We start from the raw sequence: 16,511 nt of genomic DNA on the forward strand, positions 1-16,511 counted from the left end.
GTGCATGTCATTGGAAATGGAGATATGAGGTACATCATAGACCTGCGTCCAGCATTGCATTGATCTCTCCTACCCAGCAAACTTTCATGGTTTTTCGAATCTTTCTGTAATCGAAAGATCAAGCTACGTCGCATGTCCAGGAATCACAATTCAAGAAAGAACGGTGTCACAGCACGGAAATGTAAAGGTTGTTGAGGACCAAGTCCAACTTGGCGTCATGTGGAAATCTGATTCATTCGAGTCACCGTGACTACGTTTATCCCATGAACGCCCGCCATGCATATCACATCGCTTTTTCCATTGCCGGGTATAACCAGACCCTATCATGACCATGCCTTCCCTTATACAGAGACCACCTCTTTAAACGATGGCGAGCTTGGTGGCCGCAATGTCGAGAGCGTCGACATCGGCGGTGAGGCGGCAGAAAGCCTTCTTTGAGCCGTCGGGGCGGATCAGGGTGTTGATCTTGACGCAGCTGACGTCGTACTGCTTCTTGAGGGCGGCGGCGATTTGGCGCTTGTTGGCCTTGACGTTGCAGATGAAGACGAGGGTGTTGTTCTCCTCGATCTTCTTCATGGCCGACTCGGTGTTGAGAGGGTGGATGAGAACCTTCTCGGCGTCCATGCGGGGGGCATGGGGGACCGACTTGCGAGGGTACTTGCCGGCGCGGGACAGCTCGAGGGTCTTGGGGCTGCGACACGTTAGCAGGCAACATCTCGCAGTCTTGGGGTCGGGCATACCGGTGGAAGCTGGTGTTCTTCCTGATCGCGCGCTTCTTGTTCGCATACGACTGTCATCTCGTTAATTGTGCCCATCACACGAGAAGTACAGCCCGTCAGAGGTATGTTTCTGACACGACTCAAGAGGATCAAGGGAGGCTTACGCCGCGGAGGGCCGCTTTGGCAGCAGCATTGGCCTGCTTGCCAGTCTTGGTAGGGGCTGTGAAGGATGTTAGCGATGAGCACAATAGGAGGGTCGCTGATCGAGGCGCATTCGCAAAGTTCCCTTTTCCACAGGCTGCCGCCGCGGTCCGGTGCCACTTTGCGACATGTATGCTCCTCCTCGATCTCGCGGTTGCGTGTTTGCGTTGACGTACTCTTGGATACGGCCTTGGGTCCCATTTTGGCGGTTGTGGTGGTCCTGGAGTTAGTGTCGAGAGTCGCAATCGAAAAGTTGTGGTTTTTGCTCCGGCTACAAGTCGAGTGTGGGAAGAAAGCACGCTAACACACTAGCGCCAAATCCTTGCATCTGAGCTCTCGGCTTCGCTCGACCATCACCTTACCTCAGCCATGTGACTGCAACATCAAAATCGTCATGGCCGTCAAAAAGCGCCAAAAGACTCTGTCGCATGGCCGACCACCCGTCAGCAAGCCGAAAGAGCGGATGACCTCGGAGCGCTCCAGGACTATCATTCGCACCCATCACCGACTACAGAAGGAGCATGCAGCAGCCCTGAAGAAAGGGGATGTGAGCTCGGCAGAAGAGATCGCGCGAGCTATCGAGAAAAATGGAGGCATCAAGATGTACCAGGCTGCAAGCAAGCAAGGTCAGGCGAAAGACAGGGGTGGTGATTCTAGCAAGCTGTTAGTCGACTGGCTCCAGCAATCCAAGGTTTTGGACCCCAAAGCACGGGATCGCCGCAGCGCTGGCAACGCCGAACTCAGATGTCTCGAAGTTGGAGCTTTGTCAGCTAAGAACGAGATCTCCAAGTACGCAAGCGTCATCAACATGACGAGGATCGATCTGAACAGTCAAGGGCCGGGCATCGAAAAGCAGGATTTCATGGAGCGGCCACTGCCTACATGCGACGATGAGCGCTTCGATATTATCTCCCTATCTCTCGTACTCAACTATGTTCCGGATGCAGTTGGTCGAGGCGAGATGCTCAAACGCATCACCAAGTTCTTGAGAAAGGGCGTTGCATGGACTGAGACGGCCGATTCTGTGTTGCCAGTTCTATTCTTTGTTCTACCTCTACCGTGCGTCGACAACTCACGCTATCTCGACGAAGATCTGTTTCTCGGAATCATGGGCGATCTAGGTTTTACGATGAAATTCAGCAAAAACAGTTCAAAGCTGTGTTACTACTTGTTTACCTTGACGAATGAGCCTAAGGCTACAACGGCTGAGAAAAGGAAGATCAGAGACGGACCGGGAATGAACAACTTCTGCATCGTTGTGGAATGAACGTCCAGATGACGGCAGCCTGTCATTAGTTGCTAGATTACGCCGTCCACAACTTTACTCGGCGACCAAGCAAGGCGAGAACGCGCTCAAGCGCAATTGGTTCATCATACAGGTCACAGATGACCAGGAAGATACTACTCTCGTATTATTTGGGAAGACCAAGATGTCGCGACATCGCAGCAGTTCTGGTTGGCATGGCCCTGGTCCAAGCGGAGACTCCGACGTGTGTGCTGTCACCGCGACTACGACAATTCTGGCTACACCCGAATGCAAGCGACTTCTCAGCGAACAATCTCTCTGGAAGGAGCCGATATTTAGATTGATGGTAGGAGTATCACCGACGCCATCGCGGGGCTGTTGTTGTATGCTCTAGCCTGTTGTACTTGTATGGGGAAGACTTCGGATCCACATCTACGCATCCTTACATCCGTTTATGGACTCACAGTTCTGATATGGCCAACAGTCTACAGATCGGGTTCCATCTAGGCGCAACGTGGAGAATGCGGGATCATGTAGCAGGTTCGTCGACGATGTTGCGGGCGCCTACCGAGTCAACAATATCCACCGGACCATCACCGGACTACGCTCGGTATTTCGTGTAATATATACACTGGTTCTAGACTCACTAGTAGTTACCACGCGACTGTACTACACGGCCGACAAAGTCCCGAAGTGCCACAAATCGGTTTCCTTGAAACGCTTTGGTTCCCGAATTAGTATCGCATAGCCACACAACACACTCGCGGCGTTACTGCTAAACAACGCATCATGCTACGGCTGCGCAACAGGCAGTTGTAGAACGTCGCTTGCGGTGTTCTACTTTTCAGAATCCGGTTCCCGGCAGCGAATTTTAAAAATACTGCGTGTTCCCGTCTTCTCATCTCACGCATGTTTGATCGCCTTTTAGCGCATCCTACGCCTTAGCGCCACACGACTCACAATGCCCCCAACTCATCATACCAAGCATTGACACAAGCATTTTCTGAAACGGACTCTGACTTGCTCAACCCCAAACGCCCGTCAATCAACGGATGCATATCACTGGGGCTGGACTAGAAAAAGGCGAGAAGCGCGTGGGTACCTGGCCGGCATTTTCCCGCTACGTTCGGTGGGTCGAGACAACGGAATTGGTGATCAAGAGATGAGCTTATTCGCATTCCTCCCGAGCGCAAATTTCCACATGTTAGTTTACTGCGTGGCGCTGCGTTGGGTTAGTCAAGTAAAATGAGATGTAAGCGTTGTTCGAGGCCTTTATGTAGAGCGGGGACGCCCTTTCGTAGAGCTTCAAGCTTCTGGTAACTCTCTCAACACGAAGTCGAACTTCCATCTTTTTTTGCAAGCCGCTGAGCTGCTGCCATTCATTACTTGGACTCGTTGATACGATCCTATACAGTCTTTTCCAACAAGTCGTCGTTCGAATTCCATCTTCCGTCACTCCATCAAACAATCATCAGACACCATGAAGTCCACCTTCTTCTCTCTTCTCCCCGTCGCGGGTCTCGCTGTTGCTGAGTCCGTCTGCTCCCAGCAGACTGTCACCACTACCGCAACCGAAACAGTGTACGAGACTGCAAAGCCCGTGGATGTCGCCGACGCCACCGCTAGCAAGTCTGGCGCTTGCTCCTCCAGGAGCACTGTCTACACCACCACCTACGAGAAGGTCTACGTCACTGTCACCCCCGGTGCTGGCTCTGCTACTCCCGACGCTGTCGAGGATGTCACATCCACCAGCACCAAGGAGATCCTCACCACCGTCACCGTTCACCCAACCGGTGCTCCCTATGGCAACGCCACGACCTCTGCTCTCTTCAAGCCTGCAGGATCTTCCGACTCGCCCTCCTACCCTACCATGAGCGTCCTCCCGACCACCAAGCTAGACTACAGCTCGCTTGCCTACACTCCGATCCCCCAGAGTGAGGCATCAAAGTCCTACGCTGCCGCCCAGTCATCCAGCGCTGCCGCAGTGCCTGCCTCCGAGTCCAAGGCTCCAGCTCCTGCCGCATCTCAAGCCGCGGCTCCCGCTGACAAGGCTGCCGTCTTATCTGCCGCCTCCAAGCGCGGCGAAGCCACTTTCTACGGCGGAAACACTGAGGGCGGAATGTGCTCTTTCGTCGGCTACACCATCCCCGCCGGTCTCTACGGCACCGCGCTCTCCGACTCCAACTGGGACAACGGCAACGCCTGCGGTGTGTGCGTCAGCGTAACCGGCCCCGATGGTAACAAAATCACGGCCATGGTCACCGACCAATGCCCAGGGTAAGCAATCCCACCGTACGAATCTCACAAGAAATAACCACTAACCCCACCACAGCTGCGGCCCCAACCACCTCGACCTCTACCCCGACGGCTTCGCCAAACTCGCCGCCCCCTCCAAGGGCGTCATCAACGTCGACTGGACCCCCGTCCCCTGCGGCATCACCACCCCCATCGTCCTGAAAAACAAATCCGGCACCTCCAAATTCTGGTTCAGCATGCAAGTCATGAACTCCAACGTGGCCGTCTCCAAACTCGAAGTCTCCGTCGACTCTGGCAAGACCTGGCAGCCGACTACACGCAAGCCGTACAACTTCTTCGAGAACCCGGCTGGCTTTGGCGCGGATAGCGTCGATGTTAAGATTACGAGTGAGGGCGGTAAGGAGATTGTGGTCAAGGGCGTTAGTATTGCGGCGGATAGTAAGAAGACTGCTGGTGGCAACTTTGCTTAGAGTGCAGTGAGACTGAGAGAAAGGGAGGAGGAGAGGGGTTTGGTTGATGGGCTTGGGGTTTTTGATGATGGATGATACTTTTGATTTAAGCGATACCCTTCTTGATGCCTTGTTAATTCGCTTCTAAATATCTTTCGTGGTATATATCTTTTTATTTGCAGCGTGGACTGCAGTTGCCATCTCAATGAATAAATTGGTGTCACCCTTTGGCTTTCGAAGTGTTTATGTGCTACATTGTGCTTAAGTCTTGTCCAAGTTCCTGTCTGTCTAAGCTAGAGAACGACATTATATAGCCGCGTCTTTGCAGTTGGAGGCTGTCATACCTTACTATAACTTCGCACTGACGCGACGCCAACGGGATCGCTGTTCATGAATATCAAGAGGCACACCCGAGGTAGCTCGATCTACGGCAGTCCTTCACACAAGCCTCGATGGCCGTTAGTCGTGCACGTATTGATGAAGAAAGATAGACCTCGACACACTCACATCATCGCACAGATCAACAGCAACACCATCATGAAGAAGATTCTAGGTTCCGTATTGAGAGTAGAAAAGATCTATCATAGGAAAAGACCAACCGGACTCCACCCATGCTTGACATTCATTCGTGCGTAACATCCCTTTCGCAATCCCTTCATTCCAAAGTAAGTTCCCCGTGCTTTCGTTACCATTACCAATCATCAGGTCGTAAGGAGGGTATCGAAACGCGCTAGACATATCCCGTGCAGAGAGGTTCATGTTTGCTCGCTTGCCCAAAGTACTCCAATGTTTCAAGGTGTACGAGGGTTCTTCGCGAGTTTGCTCAGGGCGCCGAGAAGACCTGCGGGATGTGTCAGTGGAGTCTTGTTGAAGATTCAAGAATGCGAACTTACCGGTTGCGCCGTTGGGCAATGTCGACATGGCGATTGAGTTGCGATCACCGACGGTGACGGTCTGAACATTGGGAACCTTCCATTCCTCTTTCAGCTGCTCTGCCCAGCGGAACACACCCTCATCACTCCGGTCGTTTCCAGCCGCGAACACAAAGTCAGGTCGGCCCTTCTCAGGGTACTTGCTGAAGATGTATTGCGAAGCAGAGGCCTTGTCGAAGTCGATGGGCTCGATGACAACTGAGTCCTTGGTGGGAACCGCCTTTATGCGCTGCTGCTCGCATGCATCGTTAATGTGATTAGCGCAGTCACCAGCATGTCGGCTTGCGGAGTCATCCTTGTCGTTGGGCGCTCTGTAGTGGAAGATCATGGAGCAGTGGCGCTCTTCAACCCAGCTACCCTCGACACGCTCGAGATAGTACTGCAAGATGGGCTTGACGGAGTCTTTCCACTTCACAGTCTTCTCTTCGTCGGGGAATTGTATCCATTCTTTTGCGCTGGGCTCGCGCAAGAAGCAACCGTTCTCCGCGATGAGACCGAGACCTCGCACGCGGTTAAAGATGAGCTCAGTCTCTCGAACAGTACGTCCAGTCATGACGTAAACATCGTTCTTGTCATCAGCAACAAGGTCGTTCAGCACGACAATGACACGCTCGGTGTTCGCCAGGACGGTGTTGTTAACAGATCCGTAGGATGCGAGGGTGCCTTCGTAGTCGAGTACAAAGAGTCGTCGCTGAGATGCCTGGTAGGTACGCGCAAGATTGCTGGACGAAAGACGGGGAATGGACATGGTGTCGCGCTTGAACTGCTCCTCGTGGACCTTTGAGAGATGGCAGCTGAGGTTGTTAACCCAGAAGTCACCAGTCTGGTGCATAACCGTATCGCGCAACTTGGTATATCTGCGTTCCTTTTCGGAATCAGTCATCTCCAAGGCGACCTTGAACGCTTGTGCGATGCTGTTGTAGTCCCAGGGGTTCACAGCCAAGTCGGCACCTTGGAAGACTGAAGCACTTCCGGTGAACTCACTGAGGATGACAGGACCGTGCTTCTTTGGACTCGCGCGACCATCCTGGCAGATGACGAATTCGTGGCAAGTAAGGTTCATGCCTTCACGAAGACTGGTAATCGCGAGGGCATCGGCAATGGAAAGGAGCGCGAGATATTGCGAAAAGGCGATATCCTGCCTCAGGAAGACGAGAGGGTTATGCGTCAAGGTTGAGTGAACCGCGTCGATGCGAGTGACGATCTCTGAGACGGTTGCAGCGAGTTCAGTGTCTTCGGTGGTAGATGTGGCGACTTGGATCATAACAACCTTGTCTTTCCACTCGGGGTTCTTGTTGAGGAACAACTCGAACGCTAACAGCTTCTGCCTGACACCACGGATGTTGTCGAGCTTGTCGCGAGCAACGATGACCTTCTTGCCCTCGTACCGCTTCTGCATGGTCTGAATCCACTCTAGCACCTCGGGTTCCTCGCGGGCCAGGGCGAGAGCGCGAGGATCAATGCCGATAGGCGATGAGTGTACGTTGACGAAGCGGTTCTCAAGTTGGACACCGTCTTCAGTAGCCTCGACGGAGAGAATTCGACTGCACGTCTGCAGGAAGTGGTGAGAATACTCCGGTGTCTGGAAAGCGACTAGGTTCGCCCCGAGCATGCCGTTGAGCAGCTCCTTCCGCGCGGCCAAGCAGCGGAAGACCTCGGAGGAGGGGAACGCAGTGTGAAGGAAGAAGCCGATCTGTGCATCTGGAAGCTTCTCACGGATCATCTGTGGGACCAGACACAGGTGGTAGTCGTGGATCCAGATGACATCTCCGCGCTTGTAGTTCTTGACGACCTTGTCGGCAAAGGCCTGGTTGACCTTGACGTAGAAGACCCATGAGTGGTCGAGGAAAGCCTTGCTCTTGGGGTGGTCGGGGATGATGTAGTGGAAGACTGGCCACAGGATGGTCTTGCAGTAGTGCGCATAGTGGCCATCGAAGTCCTTATCGCTGACGAAGACGGTGAGGGCGTCCTGCTCCTCCTCGAGCTTCTCGTAGATCTCCGTCTTCTTCTCCTCGTTCAAGCTGTCTGTGGGGAATCCGATCAAGCCGACAGTGATGGTGTCACTAATACATTTGTTGTCCACGGCACAGCGCAGCGCATTGGTCAGGCCGCCGTTGCCCTGGACAGCTGGCACGACGGAGTACTCGGTGGCCCATCGCGGGTCCGTTGTAGGCTTGCCGGCGTGAGAGCCCTTCATGCGCTCCTTCTGGGCCTGCGCCCGCTCCTGCGCCTTTGCGTATTCGAGGATGGTGTCGGGAGGCGCTGGCTCGGCCCTGGACATGGGCTGGTTGAAGAAGAGACCGGTAGTGCCCCATTCGGGGACATGGGCATCGCTACGTACCAGGCCCCGGGGGTCTGCTGGCTTGGGGAAGTGCGTGGCCGCGCTGGGCTGGCCGGGGGTGAAGAAGTCCTCATGCTCCGTCATGCGCATGGGCGTCTTGGGCAGCTGGATGTGTGTCGGCGGCGCCCGCTTAAGGAGGCTCGGAGTCTGCTCTTCAGTTGCATTCTTGCTGACGGGCCGCGATTTGGCTATGCTTGTAGCGGAGGACTCGCGGGCGGACTCGCTCAGCTTCGGGGGAGCGGCGTCTGGCGGGCTTGGGGGGTTGGACTTGGACTCGTGGAAGTCGACGGTATACGGGAGGAAACTAGCGCTGTTAAAGGGCGAACGCGGTGCAGATTGGAATCATAGTGCGCTATCTACAGGGTGATTCAGGCTGACAAGTGAAAAGCGGTACCTACAGGGAGACGACGTGGGTGGTCATGTTGGGCAGCAGTCTGGCGTGGGCGCCCGCTGGTCAGAGATTGAGGTTGTAGAAATGGTGGAGAAATGGCAATCAGATATAGGCGGGAGAAGCGGGTCCTGCGCAATGGCTTGGGGCAGACGAGGTGAAGTTATAGAGGCGGTGGGCGCGCGCAGTGAAATTTCCGGCAGCTTCGATCGATCGTGATGAAGCAGGTAGTAGGGAAGCCACGCCTTTAGTTACGCGTGTCAGTCGGGGCCCAAGCAAGAAAGTGCTGCCGGCGTGCTGGGCTGGGGGTTGGGCAAATTCAGGATATCTGGCTGCTGTTCCTGGATGAGGCGTGCGGCTTACGGCAAGGGGCGTACTTGATACTTTCGTGTCCATGGCCGCAAATTGCAAGATTTCAGCCCCGCGGTATGACGTACGGCCACACCGGCACGCACAGCGCGTTTGGTGGGCCTCTCCACCGTCGCACTGCAATCAGCGAAGGCCTTGACTCGACGACGGTCATCTTTACGCAAGTTGCACGGAAGACCGTCGTCAGACTGTGCCGGCGCCTGCTCTGCTAACCTGACAGCTGCGGGAGCTTCCCCATTTAGTCGCGCATCACTGTGCCCCGCCCACCAATTAGACACACGCCGGCTCGTGCAACCGTTGGGGCCATGAACCATAGCCTGCCTCCGTCCTGCGCGCTGAATCTCCCGAAGCCAGTCGCCGTCTGTGCAGCCCGCGCACTTTGCAACCTTCACGTGAAGGCTCCCATCTCGATGGGGGTTGGTGGGAAAGTGTTGAGAGCGACTCCAAGGCTAGTGCGCCGTCATGGCATTTCAGAGAATCCGATAGTGCGCGCAGAATTCGATGTTGACCTGCAGCGTGGCCCTCCCGCGGCTCACTCCCCCCACATGCTGCTATATTTTCCATGCATGCCGTCTGCAGAGACTTGACGAATCAGCCGTGCTGAACGCGCGCGTGGAATAGACGAGAAGATTGGAGAAACTACGTGTATGCTGCAGGCCTTGAAACTCTGACCGCGTAGAGCGTCTCACGTATATATCGAGATAACATGCTATCTGGGACCGACACAAACCTCGCCTCACCCTGCCACGGCCTGTCTCGGCCGCGGTATATGCGCCAACATGATATTTCCTTGACAACCGAACTTGTCGACTACACGAACACACCGAAGAACGCATCGCTAGCTCTTGGTTCAGAGAAACGAACGCACACGCATCATGTGAGGAACGTGATCAAGCAAGAATCTCGACTTCAGCATGTAGGCTGCGTTGGGCTGACCATGACATACTGCGTACAACCAGATCAGACCGCAATGTATATATATCTCAACAGTAAAATCACATTTCAGATCAAGCCTTCCTCGAAGCCTTCTTCGGAGCCTTCCTGGCCTCAATCTCCTTCCTACTCTCAGCCCCCTCCCCAGGCACACCAAGCCCCACCAAATACGCCGCCCTCACAAGCACCGGCAGCACATTCAGCGAATTAGTAACAACATCCTTCTGGCTCCAGCTCCCCAGATCCAACACCCCCCTCGTCCCCATCTCACACCAAGCCGCATAGCAATGCCCCAAATCACACAATATCAGCCCCAGCACAATCCACCACCACGTCTTCCGATCTTTCACAACGCGCATCAACACGCCCTCTGTGAAGGCGAAGAAGAGGTATGCGGATGCGAGTTGGTCGTACGCGATCTGCGAGTCGGGGTGGTACGCGGATGTGGACGGCATGAAGGTAAAGTATTCGGCGGGCGCCCAGTGGAGGTGGTATGTGCCGCCGAGGGCGAAGATGGGCTCGAGGTAGAGGTGCCAGAGGAGGTAGATGAAAGGCGTGTTTGGGGGCGCCATGGCGGGCTGTGTGGCTGCGGCGTGGGTAGGTGGTTATGCGTGGCGTGGCTCCTGCGAGGCAGGGTTTGTGCAAGGGATGGTCGCGAGTTCCGCTGTGCTGGGTACAGTGAGGGTCTGGGATCTACGTGATGCGACGCGGTATACCGAAGCGCGCGATTTCCGTTTCTTCGCAGGATATGAAGGGACTTATGCGACACCAGCGCGCTCTGGTAAACAATGTTGATGACGTAGCTGAAGAGCCCGCAATGCGAGGGTTCCGGTCACAGGGACAAGGGCATGCCAAGTTGCGGAGCGCATGACCCTGCTACCACGGCAAGTAGCGGGCGGACGAGCAAAATGAGTCCGGAACATGCCAACACTGCAATCTACACTTGTTGGTAAACTGCCTTGTTGGGAAGTGTGGGCATGAAACACACTTCCGGTGAAGATATGGTGATCGTCTCCCTTCGTTTCACTTCTGGTGTGGGTGCGAGTAACTTTTGGGTAACGAGGGATTAGAGGTCGAGAATAGGTACCGGTAGACATGCCAGGCGCGCGACTTACAGGCGGCACTGACAAGTCTACATGACAGCTTGGACAGGTGTAATAAAAAGACGTCAAAGCGGAGAAGCGCGGTATAGACGGTGGACAGTGTTGTAAGGTGATTACAGAATTAATTGACTCGCTCTGGGGCTCTATGGTCCCAGCAATGATGCGCATGGATCATCGAAATAGATTATAATAATACATATCCGCCCAAAAACACGAAACGCTCCAAGAATGTAAAACTCCTTTCCTCCAAGCTGATTTCGCCCTGTGCATGTAGTACCCCAGCATGCGCCGATGAGAGGATGCTACCTGTCTGACTCCTGTTGCCCGACACGTCTTGTGACTGACCGGTGCGTGTTGGCCCTTCATATCTTACGACTTCGCGGTTTGTCGGATTTCTGGTTGACCAGGAACATCGCTGAGCTCTGAAATCGCCCGCGAGTCGTCGATCAGGTTGTGGTGGCGATGCGCATCCCAGATGCGATTGTCCGACATGTTTGATGGACATGACATACCGCCTGACGGGTTGAAAGCACGGGTATGATGCAGGACGGCAGCGGACCCTGCAGGTGACAAAGGGTACCGTGGAACCTGGGGACCAGACCATTGCCCCGGGTCCACGACATCTTGTATTCCCAAATGCGTCCATCATTCCATCCTACCCTCTTGCACATACACGTTGTGAGGTCCCGCACCGCAGTGCAACGCGCCGCTCGCCAGCTGTGTGAACTTCGGGTCAATAACATCGACAAGACAATGTTCGACAAAGTACCGCGCCGCGAGTTCGTTCGCTGCCAGCATGCTTGGGCAAGTCCCTACGACCTTTGTATCCTCGCCCAGGTCGCGGTTCTTGCTGCTGACTACCACATGATACGCTGACCGGCCGTCGTGCGCCCGCGGAATCAGCTTCTGCGAATACAGGGCATCGCGCAGGGCGAGCGGGTATGTGCTGATGTCGCCGGGGACGATGGCGGGTTCGGGGCGGCGATGGACGAGCTGCGGTGCGGCGGCCTGGAGGGGAGGGGGCTGCGACGCCTGGGAATAGGGATGAGGCTGTGGGTATGCCTGAGGAGTTGGCGGCGCTGGGCCGCTGACTACCGACGAGGTAGGAGCCAGCCGCGGTTGCTGCTGCTGATGCCGGAGCAGGAAGTCGCGATGCTCGTCGAGTTGTTTCCGCAGGGCGTCGCTCGTGGTCTGGAAGATGCGCTCCTGGACGCCTGGCCCGAGGTTGCGCGAATAGTGTCGCAGGTCGGCGCTGCAGTCGAGCTGCAAAAGGCTGTGTTGGCGATCGAAGCCATGCGAACGTGCTGGTGCTGTTGCTGTCATTTTCAGAGGGGCGGTTTGCGCGACTGGACACGGTTATAGTAGATGGTGATGAAAATCTGATATGATGTGCATGACGCGGATATTCGCAAATCTTGGAAAGGCCCGGAGCCATTCCCTCCCGTATTCGCGTCTCCACGTGATCTGGCGTGGCAGTATCACGACGCGAGGTGTGTGTTATTGCTTTTGGGCTATTGTATCGAAAATTATTTTTGTTATACGTGTTGGTGCGTAGCTGTGCTACAGTACATCTGGGGCTTCTGCGCCAGAGCCATTCCTTGTACATGGGTCGTTACATGACGTCGTGAGATCGGTGGGCGTGAACATGAATAGAAACTGACGATGCTGCCGGGATACTCCAACAAGATCGCGCCGAGACTCCATCAGTGCCCACCGTGAAACGCCATGAATTCAAAAAGGAATCAACCCACTATTAAAATCTCGTTAGAGAAACATCATACAATACCCCCTGATCGTCATGTAAACATCGCCTAGGCGAAACCACCAACAGACCGCACGCGAATGTTGTTACCGTTGCTAGGCGGCCATAACTCCGAATGTGGGACAATAATCTCACTTCACGAAGGTGTAGCCGACGGGTTTGACAAGCTTCAGAAGCCGCCGCCGAACGCATCGTTGGCCTCTTGCTGGAGGGCGTCGTAGTACTCGCAGAGGTCAGGGAAGGCCACTATGGTCTGCTTGACCGGGAAAGGGATGTCGCAGACGATCTTCTCCCAGTCCTTGGGACGGTTGCGCACGACGCGGATGAGCTCTTCCATGCAGTTCAAAGACATGCTGCACATCTTATGAGCCCATCCCATGTCCACGGAACCGTTGAGATGCGCTAGATCCTGTGTAGCGGGGTTGATCAGGATAGACCAAACGAAGTTCTCGTGAGTGGGAGACGGCTCTACGGGCGATGTAGCAGGCGTTCCTCCGTAGGCTGCACCCATTTGGAAGAAGCGCTCCCAGACCTGGTCGAAGAGGCTTGCGAAGGGGCTTGCTGGGACCCTGCTGCGAGAGTTTCCTGAGTCATACTGACCTTGACGGAAAGCCATCTCCTGTACAGCCAGATACTCGGGGATGTCGGTCATCGTGCGTGGGAATGCTGGCGCAGGGTTGACCATGGTGGATGGATGACGCTTGGACTTGCTGAACGATGCGTGACCGGATGAACGCCAGTTATCGGACCTCTGGCCTGTGTGAGAGATGCCACGTTGAGAACCAATGTCTTTGAGGTGGTTGGTCTTAGCGGACGCCATCTTCTGCGTGTAGTCACCGTACTGCTGAGTACCCTGCGGGAAAGTGAACGATGGAGACGCAAGAGAAGGCGGCATATTTCCGTTGAATGTCATAGGATGAGCTCGCTGTGGAGTTGTTGGCTTCGTGTATGTTAGCCACAGTCCCTCGACATGCTAGGGTGAAGCGAAACCCACAAGCTTTTGCTTTGCGTGTGGCATCTGGCTGTTGACTGGTCCTCGAGAAGCATCCATAGGGCGGCTCATGGCATTGGTGTAGCTGAGCTGCGACGATGATCCTCCCGAAACGGAATGTGAATCAGTGGACGCGCTTCCATTGGATCCGTCTTCTGCCACAGTAGGCAAGGACTGCTCGTCCCGCTCGAAGCGCGGACGGAGTGGACTGCCATAGCCACCAGTCGGGCTACCGCCTATGAACCTACCCTTGGTGGGCGTAAGTGCCTCGAGGACTGTCAACAACAAGATTCCACAGAAGATGCAAGAGCAGACGAAAGAGAAGAGGACTTACCTGAGGTGATGAGAGAGACATGACTTCCACAATCTTAGCAACAATGATGCGATAACAGCGCTATAGCGGGTGCGGATGGTGCGGATTTGGGGGCGACGCAACCGTGTGAGCGTGGTGCGGTGGCGGAGGGAAGAGGATGGACGCGGCGAAGAAAGGCCTCGCCAAGCTGACAGCTTGAGCAAACAGGCTTCTAAGAGATTCAGTCGCGATAAGGTGAAAGTGAGAGCTCAAAGTGGGGCCCCGGACCCCAGATTCTCGTCGTGCCTTCTGCTTTGGTGGTCCGCGTGGTGAAGATGAGTCCACGTCCGGAAGGGGAAAGAGCGAAACCATGACACTAGCTTGCCGTCAAACCAGAGGTTTGTTACAAAGTTCAATTTAAAGTTGGTATAACGCGGAAATCTTCTGGGGCATATCGAAAACTGTTGTTCTTATTATAAAAAATCACGACGTAGTGTGGAACCATAAGGACGAGAGTGCGCACATGCGACCTCAGCACTATAAACATGAAGAGAAAGTGCAATGCGTTTCATACTGAACTTGTGGAAGTAGGGCTTAGAACAGTGGGATTTCGACCTTGCAAGGCAGAGTAATCCCGGAGATACGCGCGGTGATTGAGACAGAGCGACAGATGGAGACTGGACTGCTGGAGAGTTTTGGCAGAACGAGAGAGGAGCATCCGTGAGATTTAAGTAAAAGCACAGTACGTGCAAAGAGAATTAAACCCCCAAGGATGTGTAACATCGGCTATTCCTGAGTGAGTCGGCATTGCAAGAAAATTCTACCTCATCAAGGCCGATCGGCTATATGGCATATGCCTCTAACGTCGGCGTGATATGAGTACAGCAAGCCACTACGATATTACCGACCTTATAGTTAATATGAATACCAACACTGGCTACGCGCAATTGATCACACGAGCACAAAGAAATTGCTTGTAGCCGAAACCATCGTGTGCTGGGACCTTGCTGAGCTTTGCGATCTATCGCAATATGACTTCTTCAAAGACGTGCGTTCTGGAAAGAACCGCACTGGGTGAACGATCTTTATGTGCGAGATGACTGTCACAAGTCTTGACGTTTTCGACGATGATGTAGTGGCGTCGAAGGGCCGAAGAAGCCGGAATCGTCCGACGAACATGCGCGACCAATCACGGGTTGGCAGTTGTCATAACCGAGGAAGCTTGAGTGGCGCCCTGACGCTACAACTTCGATGATAGCAACACTTTGATCTTTAAGCCCCAGCCCGCACTCTCCACTCCACACCACACACAATGGCCTCCACACGCGCTTTCACCCGTCTGGCTACCCGGAGAATTGGTACGTACACCGTCCAGTGTCACCGCGACAGCTGAGCACTGCTAACGCTCTTCGACAGCCGTACGGCCGGCAGTTTTCTCCCGCGGCTTCGCCTCCGTAAACGACGTTCACGCCCGCGAGCCCATCTCCAAGACCGCCGAAAAGATCGTACCCGATGCGTCGCGATCACCCATCCCGGAGAGCAAGACATCGACAATCGAGGACCCCGAGGCCAGCGCAGATGCGAAGACCAAGACCTTCCATATCTACCGATGGAACCCAGACGAGCCGACCTCCAAGCCCAAGATGCAGTCGTACACGCTCGACCTGAACAAGACCGGACCCATGATGCTGGATGCGCTCATCAGGATCAAGAACGAGGTGGACCCCACCCTGACGTTCAGGCGGAGTTGTCGCGAGGGTATTTGCGGAAGTTGTGCCATGAACATTGACGGAGTCAACACCCTGGCATGTCTCTGTATGTGGAATCGCACCGTATGAAGGAATTGGAAGGCTAACCGGATGTGACAGGCCGCATTCCCACCGACACAACCAAGGAATCTCGCATCTACCCGCTCCCCCACATGTACGTTGTCAAGGACCTCGTGCCGGACATGACGCTCTTCTACAAGCAATACCGATCGGTCAAGCCATACCTGCAGCGCGACACCGCCGCACCAGACGTACGTCCACACTTGGAAGTCGGCCAATAGACATCTGCTAACAATGTCCCAGGGTCGTGAGTTCCGCCAATCCAAGGAAGACCGCAAGAAGCTCGACGGACTCTACGAATGCATTCTCTGCGCCTGCTGCTCAACTTCATGCCCGTCTTACTGGTGGAACCAGGAGGAGTACCTCGGCCCCGCTGTCCTTCTTCAGTCCTACCGATGGATCGCCGACTCGCGAGACGAGAAGAAGGCCGAGCGCCAGGACGCTCTCAACAACAGCATGAGCTTGTACCGATGCCACACCATTCTCAACTGCTCAAGGACGTGCCCCAAGGGACTTAACCCTGCGCTGGCTATTGCCGAGATCAAGAAGAGCATGGCTTTCACATAGAGTGTTTTTGGATCGTTGTAGTAGAGGGGAGAACCATCGCATCTTGTTTGCTGGATGAACCTGCGATTTTGCGCAGAAGTTGATACTTTTTGAGCCTGATTTGTACTTTTTGAGATGTATATGCAAACAAATT

The 16,511-nt window shown here is 54.6% G+C and overlaps 8 protein-coding genes across 8 annotated transcripts; 3 read left to right on the forward strand and 5 right to left on the reverse strand.

The window, feature by feature from the left end:
* Positions 1-360: 360 nt before the first annotated feature.
* 60S (60s acidic ribosomal protein P2) lies at positions 361-1,121 on the reverse strand (the record flags this gene model as incomplete). Its single annotated transcript, XM_049388256.1, has 4 exons — positions 361-691; positions 741-790; positions 884-939; positions 1,097-1,121. The coding sequence occupies 4 exons, from the start codon at positions 1,119-1,121 to the stop codon at positions 361-363; spliced, it is 462 nt and encodes a 153-aa protein (XP_049243801.1).
* Positions 1,122-1,314: 193 nt separating this feature from the next.
* On the forward strand, positions 1,315-2,187 carry J4E84_005662 (uncharacterized protein; the record flags this gene model as incomplete). The annotated part of the gene is made up of 1 exon (XM_049388257.1): positions 1,315-2,187. The coding sequence occupies one exon, from the start codon at positions 1,315-1,317 to the stop codon at positions 2,185-2,187; it is 873 nt and encodes a 290-aa protein (XP_049243802.1).
* Positions 2,188-3,646: 1,459 nt separating this feature from the next.
* On the forward strand, positions 3,647-4,892 carry J4E84_005663 (uncharacterized protein; the record flags this gene model as incomplete). The annotated part of the gene is made up of 2 exons (XM_049388258.1): positions 3,647-4,443; positions 4,499-4,892. 2 exons carry the CDS (start codon positions 3,647-3,649, stop codon positions 4,890-4,892), a joined length of 1,191 nt encoding a protein of 396 aa, XP_049243803.1.
* Positions 4,893-5,662: 770 nt separating this feature from the next.
* Positions 5,663-8,565, reverse strand: J4E84_005664 (uncharacterized protein; the record flags this gene model as incomplete). The annotated part of the gene is made up of 3 exons (XM_049388259.1): positions 5,663-5,712; positions 5,765-8,454; positions 8,543-8,565. 3 exons carry the CDS (start codon positions 8,563-8,565, stop codon positions 5,663-5,665), a joined length of 2,763 nt encoding a protein of 920 aa, XP_049243804.1.
* Positions 8,566-9,908: 1,343 nt separating this feature from the next.
* On the reverse strand, positions 9,909-10,406 carry J4E84_005665 (uncharacterized protein; the record flags this gene model as incomplete). Its single annotated transcript, XM_049388260.1, has 1 exon — positions 9,909-10,406. The coding sequence occupies one exon, from the start codon at positions 10,404-10,406 to the stop codon at positions 9,909-9,911; it is 498 nt and encodes a 165-aa protein (XP_049243805.1).
* Positions 10,407-11,582: 1,176 nt separating this feature from the next.
* Positions 11,583-12,260, reverse strand: J4E84_005666 (uncharacterized protein; the record flags this gene model as incomplete). The annotated part of the gene is made up of 1 exon (XM_049388261.1): positions 11,583-12,260. The coding sequence occupies one exon, from the start codon at positions 12,258-12,260 to the stop codon at positions 11,583-11,585; it is 678 nt and encodes a 225-aa protein (XP_049243806.1).
* Positions 12,261-12,868: 608 nt separating this feature from the next.
* On the reverse strand, positions 12,869-13,594 carry J4E84_005667 (uncharacterized protein; the record flags this gene model as incomplete). The annotated part of the gene is made up of 1 exon (XM_049388262.1): positions 12,869-13,594. One exon carries the CDS (start codon positions 13,592-13,594, stop codon positions 12,869-12,871), a length of 726 nt encoding a protein of 241 aa, XP_049243807.1.
* Positions 13,595-15,294: 1,700 nt separating this feature from the next.
* SDH2 (succinate dehydrogenase complex, subunit B) lies at positions 15,295-16,378 on the forward strand (the record flags this gene model as incomplete). Its single annotated transcript, XM_049388263.1, has 4 exons — positions 15,295-15,340; positions 15,399-15,797; positions 15,851-16,002; positions 16,055-16,378. 4 exons carry the CDS (start codon positions 15,295-15,297, stop codon positions 16,376-16,378), a joined length of 921 nt encoding a protein of 306 aa, XP_049243808.1.
* Positions 16,379-16,511: the final 133 nt, after the last annotated feature.

This window comes from Alternaria hordeiaustralica (assembly GCF_023758085.1).
Source record: "Alternaria hordeiaustralica strain BMP 2776 chromosome Unknown scaffold_10, whole genome shotgun sequence".
Taxonomy (NCBI): Eukaryota; Fungi; Ascomycota; class Dothideomycetes; order Pleosporales; family Pleosporaceae; genus Alternaria; species Alternaria hordeiaustralica.